Source organism: Acomys minous, assembly GCF_964271855.1.
Source record: "Acomys minous genome assembly, chromosome: 1".
Lineage (NCBI taxonomy): Eukaryota > Metazoa > Chordata > Mammalia > Rodentia > Muridae > Acomys > Acomys minous.
The window spans coordinates 156,384,916-156,399,842 of record NC_140483.1 but is presented as its reverse complement, the minus strand read 5'-3'; the positions used below and the strand labels follow the sequence as shown (position 1 = coordinate 156,399,842).

General features: G+C 44.8%; 1 protein-coding gene and 1 long non-coding RNA gene across 9 annotated transcripts in view; one reads left to right on the top strand and one right to left on the bottom strand.

The window, feature by feature from the left end:
- The window catches only part of TNC (tenascin C), an 84,559-nt gene that overhangs the window by 29,092 nt on the left and 40,540 nt on the right, over positions 1–14,927 (top strand). For all 8 annotated transcript variants that reach the window (XM_084773666.1, XM_084773665.1, XM_084773667.1 and 5 more), the window contains exons 5-10: positions 348–463; positions 1,125–1,281; positions 5,056–5,325; positions 6,742–6,927; positions 7,197–7,286; positions 8,409–8,672. In XM_084773666.1, coding sequence (XP_084629792.1) covers positions 348–463; positions 1,125–1,281; positions 5,056–5,325; positions 6,742–6,927; positions 7,197–7,286; positions 8,409–8,672 — 1,083 coding nt within the window. The remainder of the gene's footprint in view (positions 1–347; positions 464–1,124; positions 1,282–5,055; positions 5,326–6,741; positions 6,928–7,196; positions 7,287–8,408; positions 8,673–14,927) is intronic.
- Positions 479–14,325, bottom strand: LOC311592925. Its single transcript, XR_014777543.1, has 3 exons — positions 13,374–14,325; positions 12,866–12,974; positions 479–627 (listed from the first exon to the last, which is right to left on the bottom strand). It is a non-coding gene; the product is annotated as an uncharacterized lncRNA (long non-coding RNA).

Sequence of the window (14,927 nt, the reverse complement as noted above, 5' to 3'; positions counted from 1 at the left end):
GGGGAACAATGATCTCAGGGTTTTGTGTAAACCTTGTCCAAGGTCACAGTGTTATCAGTGGTGGACTTAGATGCTGGTACAGGTCTGTCTGATTCCAAATCCTATGCATGCTTTGTTAGTTCAACCATATGACACTGCAAATAGGCAATTATATGACTGATCCTAACAGGGATTTTCATATTTTCTTACAGTAGACAGTATGCCAGAAAACCTTTAAGTAGTCCCAAGATTTGGTTACCAACCTCTCAGTGTCAGCTGCCCATCACAGGTTTAGTGAATCCATAGCTACATGACCTCTACTAAGGATCTTGCCCTTCCTTAGATCCTATTTGCGCTGTTCCTTACAGACTTACCTGCACCTGAAGGCCTAAAATTCAAGTCTATCAAGGAGACATCCGTGGAAGTCGAGTGGGATCCTCTAGACATTGCTTTTGAGACATGGGAGATCATCTTCCGGAATATGGTGAGGGGCCCCATGGAGGAGGAGTATTTGACATGGAGGATCCTCAAAGTGGTCAGAAGTTCCTGCAGATTGTATGTTGCTCGGTTTCCTCAGCTTTGGGTGGGAGACTGGAGACTACCACTTCATGTGCTCACATACAGATTTTAAGCGATGCTGGTTTTCCCCTGTTGTTAATAAGTGAAAAAGTGTAGCATTTAAGGATAAGAGTCCAGACGGATGCAGGTTAAGTCATCCGTAGAGGCCAACTTAAAAATCTCTGTTTAGAGGTAACAGAAACAGAACCGATCTGTCCCGTACAGTCCCTCCTGGCATTTCTCAAATTTGACAAGATCTCCCTAGGCCCCCCAAAAGCAGGTAAATCAGGTTTCTGGTTGTCACCCAGGCCCTGTTCCCACTTACCTGTGAGACCATAGGACAATCCACCAATGGCCTCTCACATCATGACATTTGACAGGGACAGGGTAAATATAGGTGTCTACCGGAGAAAGAAATGAACGCCATAAGCATCCTTCTCCTCTCTGTGTTCTCAGCATCTAACCTCCCAATCTGCTATGGTGCATAGGAGGCACCTAATAAATACCCGAAACAGCAAGCAGAAATGAATGAAGCAGGGGGATGCAGGTCTGTCACTGCCTCTGAATCGTGTGCTTCCATCTTACAGAATAAAGAAGACGAGGGAGAAATCACGAAAAGCTTGAGGCGGCCAGAGACCTCTTACCGCCAAACCGGCCTTGCTCCTGGCCAAGAATATGAAATATCTCTGCACATTGTGAAAAACAACACCCGAGGCCCTGGCTTGAAGAAAGTGACCACAACCCGTGAGTATCAGCCAAGACCCGTGATAGAGCTGACGGTGTCTCCATTGCGCCTTCTGGCTGATAGCATGCCCTCTGACATGACATCTGCAACAGGGAGATTTCGCTTACTAATACAAAGTCCATATGGACGACCTTAAATGATAATTCTGCAAATCTGTTATTTGGCCTTGGGCCCAGCTGTGTGATGTTTGTCCTTGACATCTTTGTGGACTGGGACTGCTTGGCCTAGACTGGCTCCAGTCCAGGCAGTCACCTGTAATCTTAGCACTCTGAGAACTGAGACAGGAGTATTACCATGAGTTCAAGCCCATCCTGGCCTCCATAGTGAATTCCAGGATAATGTAAGCTATGGAGTGAGAAGCTGTCTCAAAAAAAGAAAAAAATCAAAGCTTAAGAAGACAATGATTTCTACCCTGGAGGATCTCACTGTCAGGTTAGCCTGGACCTGCTTGCATGGCTGTTGATTAGACTCAAAACAGAAAATTCTCTCGCTACTATCAGAACAAATTATCAGGGCAGTGCACACATGAGAGACAGAGAAGCAGATGCACCCCCTTTCTGACGCTCTTTAAAGTCACATTCTCAGAGACTGTAGATGCAGAAAGAGAAACCAACGAGACGATCACAAGCCAGCTTGCGCAGTATCTCATTCTGAACTTGCGCGGTCTCCCATGACAGAGGCAAGGCAAGTATGCATGGTATATGTCTCTGAAGAGCAGTGACTAAGCCTTGGAGAAGTTGAGTCACTACCATCCTGCAGTCCAGACAGGCATGATCATGAAGCGCAGCTGCCTTTAGTGCACTTGCTCCACCAGCCTTGACTTCACTCTGGTTTTTGCAGAATGTCGATTTCATGTCTCAATAGAAACCTAAATAAAAGTCCACTTGAAGAGTTAGTGATATACCAGCCAGAAAAGCACAGGCTGCACAAACATGGGGACCTGAGTTCAGCCCACAGCACTCACATAAGGCAGGCATGTAGATAAATGCCTGTAATCCAGAGGAGAGGAGTGGAGAAAGGAGAATCTCTGGGTCTTGCTGGCCAGAGACACCCTGTCTCAAAAAGTACAGTGAGCAGTCCCCAAAGAATGATGCCTAAGGTCAGCCTCTGGCCTACAAACACACCTACAGAAATATACACACTCATGCATTCTTTCATGAACATCACACACACACACACACACACACACACACACACACACACACACACACATGCATACATACACTCACGTGCACACATACAGCTTTCACTTGACGTCAATGCCCTTAGAAATTCTTGGACAGAATAGGATTTAAAAACAACGAGAGACTTCAATGAAATGTAACTGAATGTGATATTTTTCTAGCAGGAAACACGTAAAATAATGATAAAGGAACAACAGAGAAAACAATCCTGCCCTGACGTTTAGTAGGAAAATGTCTTACTTTTTTCATTAGAACAGATGTGCCAGCTCTTTGAGAAATCAACTCTTGCTGGCAGGGGGTTGCAGGGAAAGTTAAATCCGTTGATGAATGACAAGAAGGAACATCTTGCACTTAGACGCTTGCACATTTTGCATAGCTCAGGGCCAATTCATAGGACCAGCTCCTTCATAAGCAAATTGTTTTCCACCCTCCTGACAACAGCTCTCTGTGGTAGGTATGAGGCAGGTACTGACAGGAAAAAAATCATTAGATCACCAGTAAGGCAGAGAAAAGATCAAGGAAATGCTTATCCACTCTTGGCCAAGCACACTGAAGAGTCATTTGACATTTCTTTAAAGCACCCTTTACTCTTTAATCCAAATTTGAGGCTCAGCTGCTTTGTTTTCTGCTTGTTAAAGGACAGGCACCCAGCCTTGGAAGTTTTCAGAACATGGTGTAAACACCAACAGTGATGGGCATGCACTTTGCAGCTCCTTTTGTGGATTCTTCTGAGAATTTTTCAGAATTAAGGAACTTAAGTTTTTGGTGCAAAGCATGTTTAGTTCCTTCTCTCTGGCACCTCAGAAATGTTTATTGTGATCAGCTTGGACACATTAATGCTGGTGAGACCCATCATGCTGTGAAGGTGAAGGGGTGTGGCGGTCCTGAGTTTAAATTCTTTCTTCACCATTCTTTATCACTTTGGACTATCCCATTTCTTTAAGCTTTCAATCCAATGTTTAGAAAACTGGGTTCATAGCATCTTCTCATGAAGATGTCTTAAGAATGAGGCACAGATGACACAGCACCATGAGACATGGTCAGCACAGAGTAACGTTCACTTTCACTATTCAAAGAAGTCAAAGGTGGGGCAATCAGCATCCTTAACCACACCCAACCTCCATTAATGGTTTTAGGGCTTTATGGATGCAAGACAGTGTTCCTGCCTGTGTAATAGCAGCATTTTTTGTAAAGTATTTTGTGGATTCATTAAACACTAGCTGATACATAACTGCTTAGACTTCAAAAATGAGCCACAGAACATCCTCACAATCTATCAAAAATTGTCCCTCTTCTCATACTCTGCATGAGTCCTAACTATTTCTGTTCAAAGGTTCTTATTAGACAGATGTTGAAAGCATAGACTAAACTGCTTTTAAAGAAACACACATTTAATGATCACAAAGGCCAAACAACCATTTCTGAATGAATGAATGAATGAATCAATCAATCAATCAATCAATCAATGACCCAGTCTAAATGTATCCAAACTGTAAAAACATCTGTGGCAAGATAGTAAGACAAGTATTCTGTCACAAAACTCTCTCAGGGTAGTAGCAGCTGTGAGGAAGAGGATGTGTGTACCTGGTTATGAGAGGGATAAAGGAGGCTCCTGACTAGGCTGTGACATATAAGAGACAGTTGAAAGAATTAAGAGGAAAGGCTTAGAGGAGAAGGGCAGTCTCAGGAAAGGAAGCAGAGGAACAGCCTGGCAGGGACTAGGAGGTGAGGAAGCATCCAATCCAGGTGGATGGGGCAGGAAGTGAGTTTAGCAGGCTGACACAGGAACACCCAGGATGAGGACAAAAACAGGCAAGGCTTGAAATAGCAGTGACTCTTGCCCTAGTTCTTTTTTGTCAAAAAAAAAAAAAACTTTGAGGCTGGCAAGATGGCTCAGCTAGGTTACAAGCCTAATAACCTAAATTCAATCCCCAGCTCCCACATGGAGGAAGGAGAGAAACAAGCCCCCAAAATTTGCCTCTAAACTCCACATGTTGGCTGTGCAGGTGCATGAAATGTACACACACAGATACACTCATACATACACACAAACATGCACACACACAGAAACAAAGACATACACATGCATGCACACATATACATACAAAAACACACAAACACACAGAGACACACAGACACACACATAGACATACCCACGCAGACACACATACATGTACACAGAGACACACAGACACAGAGACACAGAACACACACACACACACACACACACACACACACACATGCACACTCACACACACACACTTTCCTCAGTGCATGAGAACAGTAGTTGCTAACGGTAACGGCATTGGTAACAGCAGCAAAGGAAGGGCTTTCTTTCATCATGCACCTGCTGTGCCAGGTTCCATTCTAAATGCTTTTAGCATCTCTGTTTTACTACTTGAAAAAGGAAGACAAAAGTCCTCCAGGTAGATATCAGGGTCTCTCCTTATAGCTTGCCAGACAGAAACTGAGGCTCTCAAGGGCAAAAAGAAACTAAGAGGTCATTATGAGCAAATGTCTACTGTGGTCTCCTGTAAACCCTTACCACACTCAGCCCTCTGAAGTGCTATTCCCCTTAACCGGTCACAGGCCTGGATGCCCCGAGCCAGATCGAGGTGAGAGACGTCACAGACACCACAGCACTGATCACCTGGTTCAAGCCCTTGGCTGATATTGACAGCATCGAGCTATCCTATGGTATCAAGGACGTGCCTGGAGACCGCACCACCATTGACCTCACACACGAAGAAAACCAGTACTCCATTGGGAACCTGAGGCCTGACACAGAGTATGAGGTGTCCCTCATCTCCCGCAGGGTGGACATGGCAAGCAACCCTGCCACGGAGACCTTCACCACAGGTGAGGCCCGGCCCTGCTGACAGGTGCAGAAAGACAGAGCTCTGAGAGTTCTGCTTCTTTCTATCCATGAGTCGTCCAGGGTCATATGACATTGTAGACAGTCAAGAGGGCCTTTCCATCTCTGTGTGCTTATTTTAAATAGGAATTGGTGACTTTTTCAAAGAAAAGGGGGTCTAAATAACCTTCTAAAACATACAGTCATACACCCACATGCTTGATTATGTGCATATATGTGTAGATGCATGAGAGGGGGTGACAAAGGGGGGGGGAAGGGAGATAAAAGAGACGAGAAGAGGGAAGGTCTGGTTTGATATTCTCAAAGTTTCTGGTTAAAATTTGGTGGATCAGTGTATTCAGGCATTTGTCTGACACCTTAGCAAATGGCATTACTTCAAAGGTGTCCAAATGTCAATTATTTATCCCATATACCCTTTACAGAAACTTAGGCTTAGTAAGCACTAAGTGATCAGCACTAAGTTGTTAAAACACATTGGCTCAAAAGAGCAGTTTTCACACCCACAGTCCTTTGGGGGCACTTTGTATTGCTCTTCAGACACAGAAAATGAAAACGTGCAGCTGATTAAAATGCCACATATTAAGGAAGAAGCCAGGACACTAGCCCAAGGGGCATGTCTCATGAAAGTCTTCACTTATCAGGAAAGTGGGACAGAGGGAAGGACATCCTATTGGGACTTTAGGTGAGAGAAGCATGGGAGAATGGGGAAATAGAAGGATCCAGAGGGTCCTAGAAACCTATAAGAAGAACATTATGACAGGCAGATCTGGGCCCAGGGGTCCTGCTCAAACTATGGCACTAGCCAAGGACTATACATGCAGTAAACTTCGAACCCCTACCTAGATCTAGCCAATGGACAGGACATTCTCCACAGTTGAGTGGAGAGTGAGGTCTGACTTTCATATGAACTCTAGTGTCCCATATTTGACCACGTCCCCTGGATGGGGAGGCCTGGTGGCACTCAGAGAATAAATAGCAGCCTACCAAGAAGAGATTTGATACCCTATGAGCATATACAGAGGGAGGAGGTCCCCCTCTGTCACAGTCATAGGGGAGGGGAGTAGGGGAAAAGCAGGAGGGAGGAAAGAATAGGAGGATACAAGGGATGGGATAACAATTGAGATGTAGTATGAATAAATTAATAAAATATTTTTAAAACTACAAAAAAAAGGAAAAAGAGAAAAATGAAAAAGAAAAAGAAAAAAAGAAAGAAAGAAAGAAAGAAGGAAGGAAGGAAGGAAGCCAGGCCTATGCTCTTTGTTTATGTATGTTACCAAGACAGGGTGGAACTCTGACATTTCTGTTCATTGGCTAATGCCTTTGAAATGTCTGCAACATCAAATTCTCCTTCTCTCCTCGGACCTAGCATAATGCCAATCTCCCTTTTTCCTCTTAAACAGGCCTGGATGCTCCCAGGAATCTTCGCCGTGTCTCACAGACAGACAACAGCATCACCTTGGAGTGGAGGAACGTCAAGGCAGACATCGACAACTACAGAATTAAGTACGCACCTATCTCTGGAGGGGACCACGCTGAAATCGATGTTCCAAAAAGCCAGCAGGCCACAACCAAAACCACACTCACAGGTGAGCCCTGACCCAGCAGTGTTCTGCCTCAGGGACCTTCGAAAGGATGGGAAACTGCTACCATGTGTCCTGGTTCTGCAACCCTCCAGAGAGAGCAAAATAAGCCCAGATTCCATGCGTTGTTCTTACTGCAATTGTATCAAGTTAGCTAGTAACAGGTGATAGCTGTAGAGAAATCACAGTGGCCACGGTCCTGGCCAGGGTCACTTTTATAGTCTTCTGAGAGCCTTCCCTCTTCTAGGCTGATCCCAACCTGCACATTCTTTCAGGTCTGAGGCCAGGAACTGAATATGGAGTTGGCGTGTCTGCTGTGAAGGGAGACAGGGAGAGTGACCCAGCGACCATCAATGCGGCCACAGGTGAGGTTCACGGGAGTACCCCTCCCCCCCATTGCTGAAGTAGACTGAGTATGCCAGACACAGCTGATGAGAAAAGTTAACTTACAAACTAAAAGTAGAAGGCCAGAGGAGAAATGGGCCACTAGTACCTTGGAGGCCAGATATCTCCATTTAAGAGGACAAAAAACAAAAAAACATGAGCATACTCCCAAGGGAACGATCCCAACACAACTCTCTATAGAGGAAAGAGAATAAAGGAATTTGAGAGAGAGAAAAAAAATGGAATCAGACCTTATAATGCACCTACATTTTTTTATTTTGTCAACCTACTCTTTTAAAATAAGCCCATTTAATTGGTACACACATGGAGGTTTTCACTTGGCACCTGAGAAAATACCCTCATAGAGAAGATATTTAAATAACCATATATAGTGCTGCCCAGTGGCTCCCATTCGCATCCGGAAGTGCCAGTCCTGGGTGAAAGCTAGGGCTAAAGGACTGGGGACCTTTGTGTCTTTGCTAAAGTGTTTTCCTAAAATCCACATTTCACAAGGAAAGCACCCCCTCTGCCTCCCACTTCCACTGCTGCAACAGCACGCCTTAGACCATGTGGCCTTATGATGAAGAAGAAGCTCTTTCTCATAGTCTTGGGGCTGAGGAGGAGATTAAAAGTCGGTTCCTATAGAGGACATTTTGTCTCGTCCATTGAGATGTCTTTTGTCTCTGTGTTTTCAGGTAACAGAAGGAAATGGGGTCTTTCTGCAGTCTCTGTTGCTAGGCTACTGAACCTAACCATAGGGCCTGCTGATAAGCCACATCTGAATGGCACCCCTTTGGGCATTAGGATTCAATATATTGGTTTTTAAGGGGACACAGTCTACAGTCCATAGCAAAATGGCACAGCATGTCTTGAAACTCGTTTTTGAGCTCAACAGTCTGTATCTTGAAAGGGCTTTGTTGAATGGTGTTTCATACTTTTCATAAACCACTATAGTATTTTTAATTTTCCTCAAATCCCAATGGGTAGTGTGCATCAGCACCTGTCTATCAAAGGTGAGGTGAGTTGGGTGACCATCCTGCAGATACCTAACTCCTCAGGGCACATTCAGCCTAAAGCAGACCCCCTCATGATTCTCTCTCCAGAAATTGATGCGCCTCAGGACTTTCAGGTGTCTGATGCCACACAAGACAGTCTGACTTTATTCTGGAAGACACCGCTGGCCAAGTTTGATCGTTACCGCCTTAACTACAGCCTCCCTACAGGCCAGTCAATGGAGGTCCAACTGCCAAAAGATGCCACCTCCCACGTCCTGAAAGACTTGGAGCCAGGGCAAGAATATACTGTCCTCCTCACTGCTGAGAAGGGCAGGCACAAGAGCAAGCCTGCACGTGCTAAGGCATCCACGGGTAGGTCACCCTGGGCTCCCCTAAGCCCTCTGCTAACTCTGGGTGGTGGAGCTTTAAGGCAGCCAAGCTGGACTGGAATGTGATGCTCAGAGCAGAAACGTTCTCCTTTCTCTCCCCATGAATCCCTCTCTGCCTAGCTGAACCGGCAGCTTTCTTGTCTTTTGTGAGATTGACTTCCTCCTGTCAGTCAACTGGCTGAACCAAGTTCCCTCACCCTCACCGAGAAATGCTGACTTTTAAGCATTTCTAACCAGGAGAGTGTAAACCAGGAGCTTTGTTTGTCTGTCTTGTCTCTTGTTGCTGTTTAATTTTAAAGTGGAATTTTTTAATTCCTTATTTCTCTTCTTTAATCTAATGACAGTGTTCCTTTTCATTGTTTTAAAGCTTCTCGGGATGTTGGGAGTCATTGTTTGAACATCTTCCTTGGAGTGTTTTTATTCCAGGTCTCTTGTTGTCCTCCAGATGGCCCAGGAGAGTTGCACTTGGTCCAGAGGCTGCCACAGCACCCTTCTCACTTTATTTCTAGTCATACGGAGGCTCCTGGTTCGCCCTGGTGGACCCTGGGCTCCCTCCAGTCCTGTTAACCTGCTCACCCACTGATCTTCCTTCCTGTCACATATCTTCAGGGACTGAGTTGAAGAAAGAATCTGGTGACAAAAGTGGTCCTTCCAGTATGAAACGTGACACATTCAATTTTAGCCACTGAGTTTTCAAGATTCCTTGAGTTTTGGCAAGTGATATTCTTAGCATCCAATTTCATTAGCACGCATGTATTAGACAACTACTGCATATATTACACTGTGCAGGTGCTTAAGGAAAAGTGTGTCCCATGATCATCATGGCCTAGTTGACTTCCACACACCTTCTCAGAGTTTTGGGACGGGGGAAACTAGGATATGTGAATATCAAATAAAGAGATCAGGTAGCTCAGGGGGTCATTGGTGCTGGTCACATAACAGATGTCACCCAACTGAGCCTCAGTAATCTGAAAGGGAATGACAATGGGGCAATTTAGAAATGCCATGCAGGGCCTATGTTACTTATTAATATCTTTAACCAAACACAACAGAATTATCAGCCCCCCCACCCCAAAATTAAATGAATCTGCCACCAGGTAGTACAAGAGAGAGCATACTAATTTCACATTGTTGAGAATCCAGGCTGCTTCTTTCTATTCCACCACTTTTAGGATTTGACTCTTGTTCTCAAAATGAGGTCAATGTCACAATATAGATGCCACAATGGCATCATCACAATCCATGTTCTTGGCAGCAGAAAGGAGGTTGAGCCAAAGCTCAAAGCTCCAAACCATGGACTTTTCTCCAGATTTTATCAATCACTTCTCTTACATCTCACTGGCTATTCTCAAGTAACATGAGAAGGGTAGTCTCCTATCAGGTCATGGTAAATCACAGTTATTTTTAAGGAAAATAGAAAAGTTTGTGAGACAAAAGAACAGTCTCTAATCAAGTGTGAAATGGGGGCAGTGGTTAATTCTGTGAACAATGCAGACTGCTTCCCACTGAGCTGTGAGCAGCCTATGCCCTCAGGATGCTTGGAAGGAAAAGTTAATCAAAGGTAGGGAAGTAAAATCAAAGGAGTTAGAGCCTTATAGCCCAACTTCAATAAGCCAGCTTTGCAGAGGTTTATTATAATGTGCCAAGGGATAAAAAGTGAACCAGAAATGTAAGAAGAAAGAAAACTCACTCCTCATTCCTCCCTTCTTCTTTTCTTCCCTCCTCTTTCCTCTTTTCCAAAGTCATTAGCTCAACCACCAGGAGGAGGAAACTCCGGCCCTGTATCTCTAGACTCAAAGGCAGATGTTACAAAAATCATGCTTCTTATCTGTGGACACTGTGGGGCAGGGGGCGGGGAAGGAGAATTTGTGGCCCTCATGTGTTTTCTCCAAGGAACCCCCATGCTTCAGGACAGTAGTGGCCCAAGTACAGAAAGCTTTTATGACCTGACACTGTATTGAAAGCATGGATAATCTTTCCACCCATCATACACCTGTGTGGCTAGCACCTTTCCATGGCCTGGGTGGGTTGCCCTTCAGAGACCAGCCTCTCTGATCTAACATCCATTACTTGTGTCCTTGGCCATCAGGTGGCAGGCACCCTGTATGTCCACTGACCCTGCCACCACCACCAGGCCTGTGCTCCTGCTGTTGTACTCTTCTCCCTGTTCCACACTCAGCATTCTCTCTAGTCTCACTCATTTCAAGTGTTGTTCAAATCAAGGGCATCCTCTGCACATTCTGTGTAAGGTTCCTACCCTGGCCCAGCCCTGCTACTGCTCCAACGTTCCTTGGATACCTACTGACCCGAGAATGGGCAGTGACACCTCATTGTCCCTGACCTCCTCCTACCCATGAGCAGAATGTAGGGACAATCTCCTTTGTCTACTGCTGCCTGGAACATACGAAAGCCACGGTGAACATCTGCAGAGATGCAGCTGCTCTGGGGCCTAGCAGTACCACATTTTGTTTTCTGCTTTTTGTCCTTCTCTGCTTTAGCAGCTGTTTAGTACCTTTCAGGACTAAGGGCCAGGGTAGTCATTCCCTAGGAATTCCTTAAGTTAATTTAATATGAGTGACCAAGAAAAAGAGAGGGTACAAAAGGAGGAAGGAAGAGAAAGATACAAGGAAGGTGGGGTGGGGAGAAAAACATGCTTCCTTCCAGCAAGGAAGAAAACCAGTGTGTTTTAGCCATATTCTCTTTGCCCTCGCCCTCCTCCCAACCCTCCCATCCTCTCCTCTCCTCTTTCAGTTTTTCCTCTTCTTCTTCTGCTCTTACGTTCTCATTAACGAAACTCTGCCCAAAGCCAAGGCTATGAGTTCATTGTGAGCAATAAGAGACATAAAGGCGGACAATAGGCAGAAGCCAAGGACCATGCAGCATATTTCCACAGCAACCTAAGACTCAATAGTGTCTCACATAAATTTGGGAGACAGAAAAATGATGTTTTTTTCCTAACCGTAGCTTTGGATATTAGAGAACATTTTGCTCCGATTTACCTTTTTTTTTTTTATGGAGCACTCTAAAGTTTACTCAAATATCTATCCTTTCAACGCACATTTATTTAATCTACTATTACATGTTGTGAGTCAGACAGAATAGGGGGATACTGAGGATAAAGCAATACTAGAGACAGTGCACTGCAGTGAGGAAGACGAAACCAGAACTCGAAGGACATAGCTCCGCTGTTACAGAGGTAGGGAGGAGCCACAGAAGGATAGAAGGACAGGTCTCCATCACACACCTGCCAAAGGCGACAAAGCGCTCAGAGAAGTCTCAGAAGAGGAGCTACTTGGCTCAGTCCTCACAGAGCAAAAGATGCAGCAGGCAATTATTGAAGGAGGGACTGTGAAGCTGTGCATGAGTCAGGGAGGGTGCAGTGCAGTGTCACTTCGAGCGGTAGAAGAGCTTCTAAGAGGCTCTGGGCCAAGGGATGTTCTGTAGCCATGAAACAAGCTTCGTCCTGCTGTGTGCCCTCATGGAAGAGCAGCAGGATCTAAGGCTTCCAGGCTCATGAGAGGCTTTAGCTTTATTATTGGTAGCTCCTAATACACACTAGAAAGCTGCAAGGCAGCCAAGACTTTATAGTTCAAGGCTTTTTATCTCTAGACAATGAGTTTGGAGCCATTTACAGCATCATTGTGGTCTTAAGACTTGTAATGAATCTTCCCCTTGCTGTGAAGAATCACTCTCTCAAATGCAAAGCAATTTGGGCTTTGCATCTTGACAGCCAGCGGTCAGCATCTTTACAGTGGTGGAATCTGAGGGGCTGAAGACACGGCCAAAAAATTCCTCAGTGCAGCTGCTCAGCCCACCATGAGCACAGATGACAGGAGATTTGGAAAGTCTGATCGCCTAGGCCCACTGACATTACTCAGAGGGCAGATTCCCAAGCGCAGCTGTGAGAGAATGACAATGGTCTTTTTCATGGTGGCACGCCAGGAAAGCTGGGGTGCAAGGAGACAATGGGAAGCCTTGCCTGCTGGTGCAGTGAACACACAAGTACGTCATTTACCCCAGAAATGGTGAGTCAGCACTTATGCACAGCTTCCCAGTCCCCTCTTTAATAATTGCCTGCTGCATCTTTATTCGGAGCACTCCTCTACCCTTCTCCCATAACTCTCATTTCTCCGTCATTTGTCTAAGGTTATTAGTGGAAGTTTTGCTTCCACTTACCTGAGCACGTGTTGGGTGGTCACGTCAAGGTGGTATGCCAACAGCATCCATTGTAAATATGACCACCCACCACTCTCACGGAACAAGTCGTAGATCTTTCTTGATCTGCCTATGAAAAGGAAGAGGAGAAGTGGAGAAGCTGAGCACCACAATTATTGCTGTTTATCGATGGAAGCAGCATTGTGGGATAGTTCTCTCAACTTTGAGAAGAGGTAAAGCCCAGTGTAAGGGTCATGAAGTTGGAACATCAGGGACAGACAAAATCTGAAGTCTAGAGATGAGATGAGTCCCCACAGGAAGAGCCTCACTCTAACAGGTCGCCCCTCTTCTCTCTGTATCTGTGGGCACTTTAACAGCTTCACGCAGGATGACCTATAGTCTCCTCCTCCCCGCCCCTCCACATTAGGCATCTCTCCCTAGGCTGTATGCAGCCTCACACTTCTGGAATCCTTTTCATGGCAAACAATATGGGTTATTTCACAATTAGAGAGAAGGTTAAGAGAAATACCTGGAGAGGAAAGGGAGTGACTCCATTCTTGCCATGGTGCAGATTCTCAATGCCAGCTATCTCTGGTTAGTGGCTTTTGTACAGCAAGAGAAGAAAAGAAAAAAAAGAAAAATGAAAAGGTTTTGTTAGGTTTTTTTGGTTTTATTTCAATTCGGGGTACTTTTTGCTTGCTCAGGTTTTATTGGTGGTTTGGTGTTTGTTTCATCTCTTTGGAGGCCCTAGTTCTGCCTTCACAAGGGCACACAGGTTGAAGAGTAACTGACACTCTTCATTTCTCCCAAATCCATACACGTCACCATGAGTCTGAAGTCTCCCTCTCATAGAGAGCAGGTGTGGTGCTTTAGAACTAGGCATGTGCTCCAAGACATGAATTTGGGTTAAAAGAAGAATCTAGAGACCGTACTCAGGATCAGGAGTTACAAATAGATATTTTCTATAGAAGGCCAGATGATAAATCCTCTAGACATTGGAGAGCAGGCACAGTCTCTGCGACAGTTACTCAGCCTTGCTCTGTCAACTCAAAAGCAGCCATCTATCATGTAAAATAGAAACTGTGTGGCTCCATTCTACAAAAACTCCATTTTTTAACACAAAAATCTGAATTTCACCTGACTTCCATGCATCATGAAATATCACTCTTTGGATTTATTTATCTTTAACCAACAATTTCTGAGTGTAAATATTGTATCAGCCTTCTGATGCTCAAACTAGGCATCAGGTCAGACGTAGGCCACTAGTTTATCCTAGTTTATGTACTCGTGTCCTAGGTTAAAATACATTTCTAAAAAAAATGAAGCATTGTAACTTTAGTAATGTGGGATAGTTTGGAAACTTGAATGAAATCAGTTTTATAAAAGCAGTGGATTCTTCCTGCTGAATGACTGACCTCTGTCATTTCACAAGCTAGCATTTTCAAGTTAAAAGGCTGTTTTCATAGTCATGTAAGGCTCATTTGAAACCAGGAGCCATGTAAACAGGAAGAGTCACTTGTTCTTTCAAAGGAGAAGAAGCAGTTTCTACCCTCCCACTTTCAGGATAGGGTTGCAGAGAGATGCTTTGGCTATAGGTCATGCAGAGTCCACTTAAACTCAGCCCAAGCAAAGGACCCCCTTAAGGCAGATTCAAACAAGGGAGGCTGTGCCACATTTCTGTGTTCAGAAGACAAAGTTAATGTTCTATGAAAGCAGATTCTAACTGGCTTATTTCCAATTCCCAAGGAATGACATTTCAAAAACATGTCACCTGTCTCAGTTCAGCCACACCAGTCAAGTTCACTTATCTCTCCTCTGCTGAAGTGGTTTTTAAAAACTAATCTAAAACCCAGAAACTGAAAAGTCCAAATTGAAGTCTAACAGACCTTCTAGGAGAGGCCAAGACAGCACAAAGAGAAAAGAAACCTAAGCAGATCTAAGGAGCTACAAAATGCAGAGTGCTGGGAAAAGGCCCAAGACCAGCTGAGCTCAACTCCTTATAATGACAACCACTTTGCCTACTGGAAACTGAGGCACAGAGCCTCACTAACACATCAATTCAGTTTTCCCTAGAACACTTGTC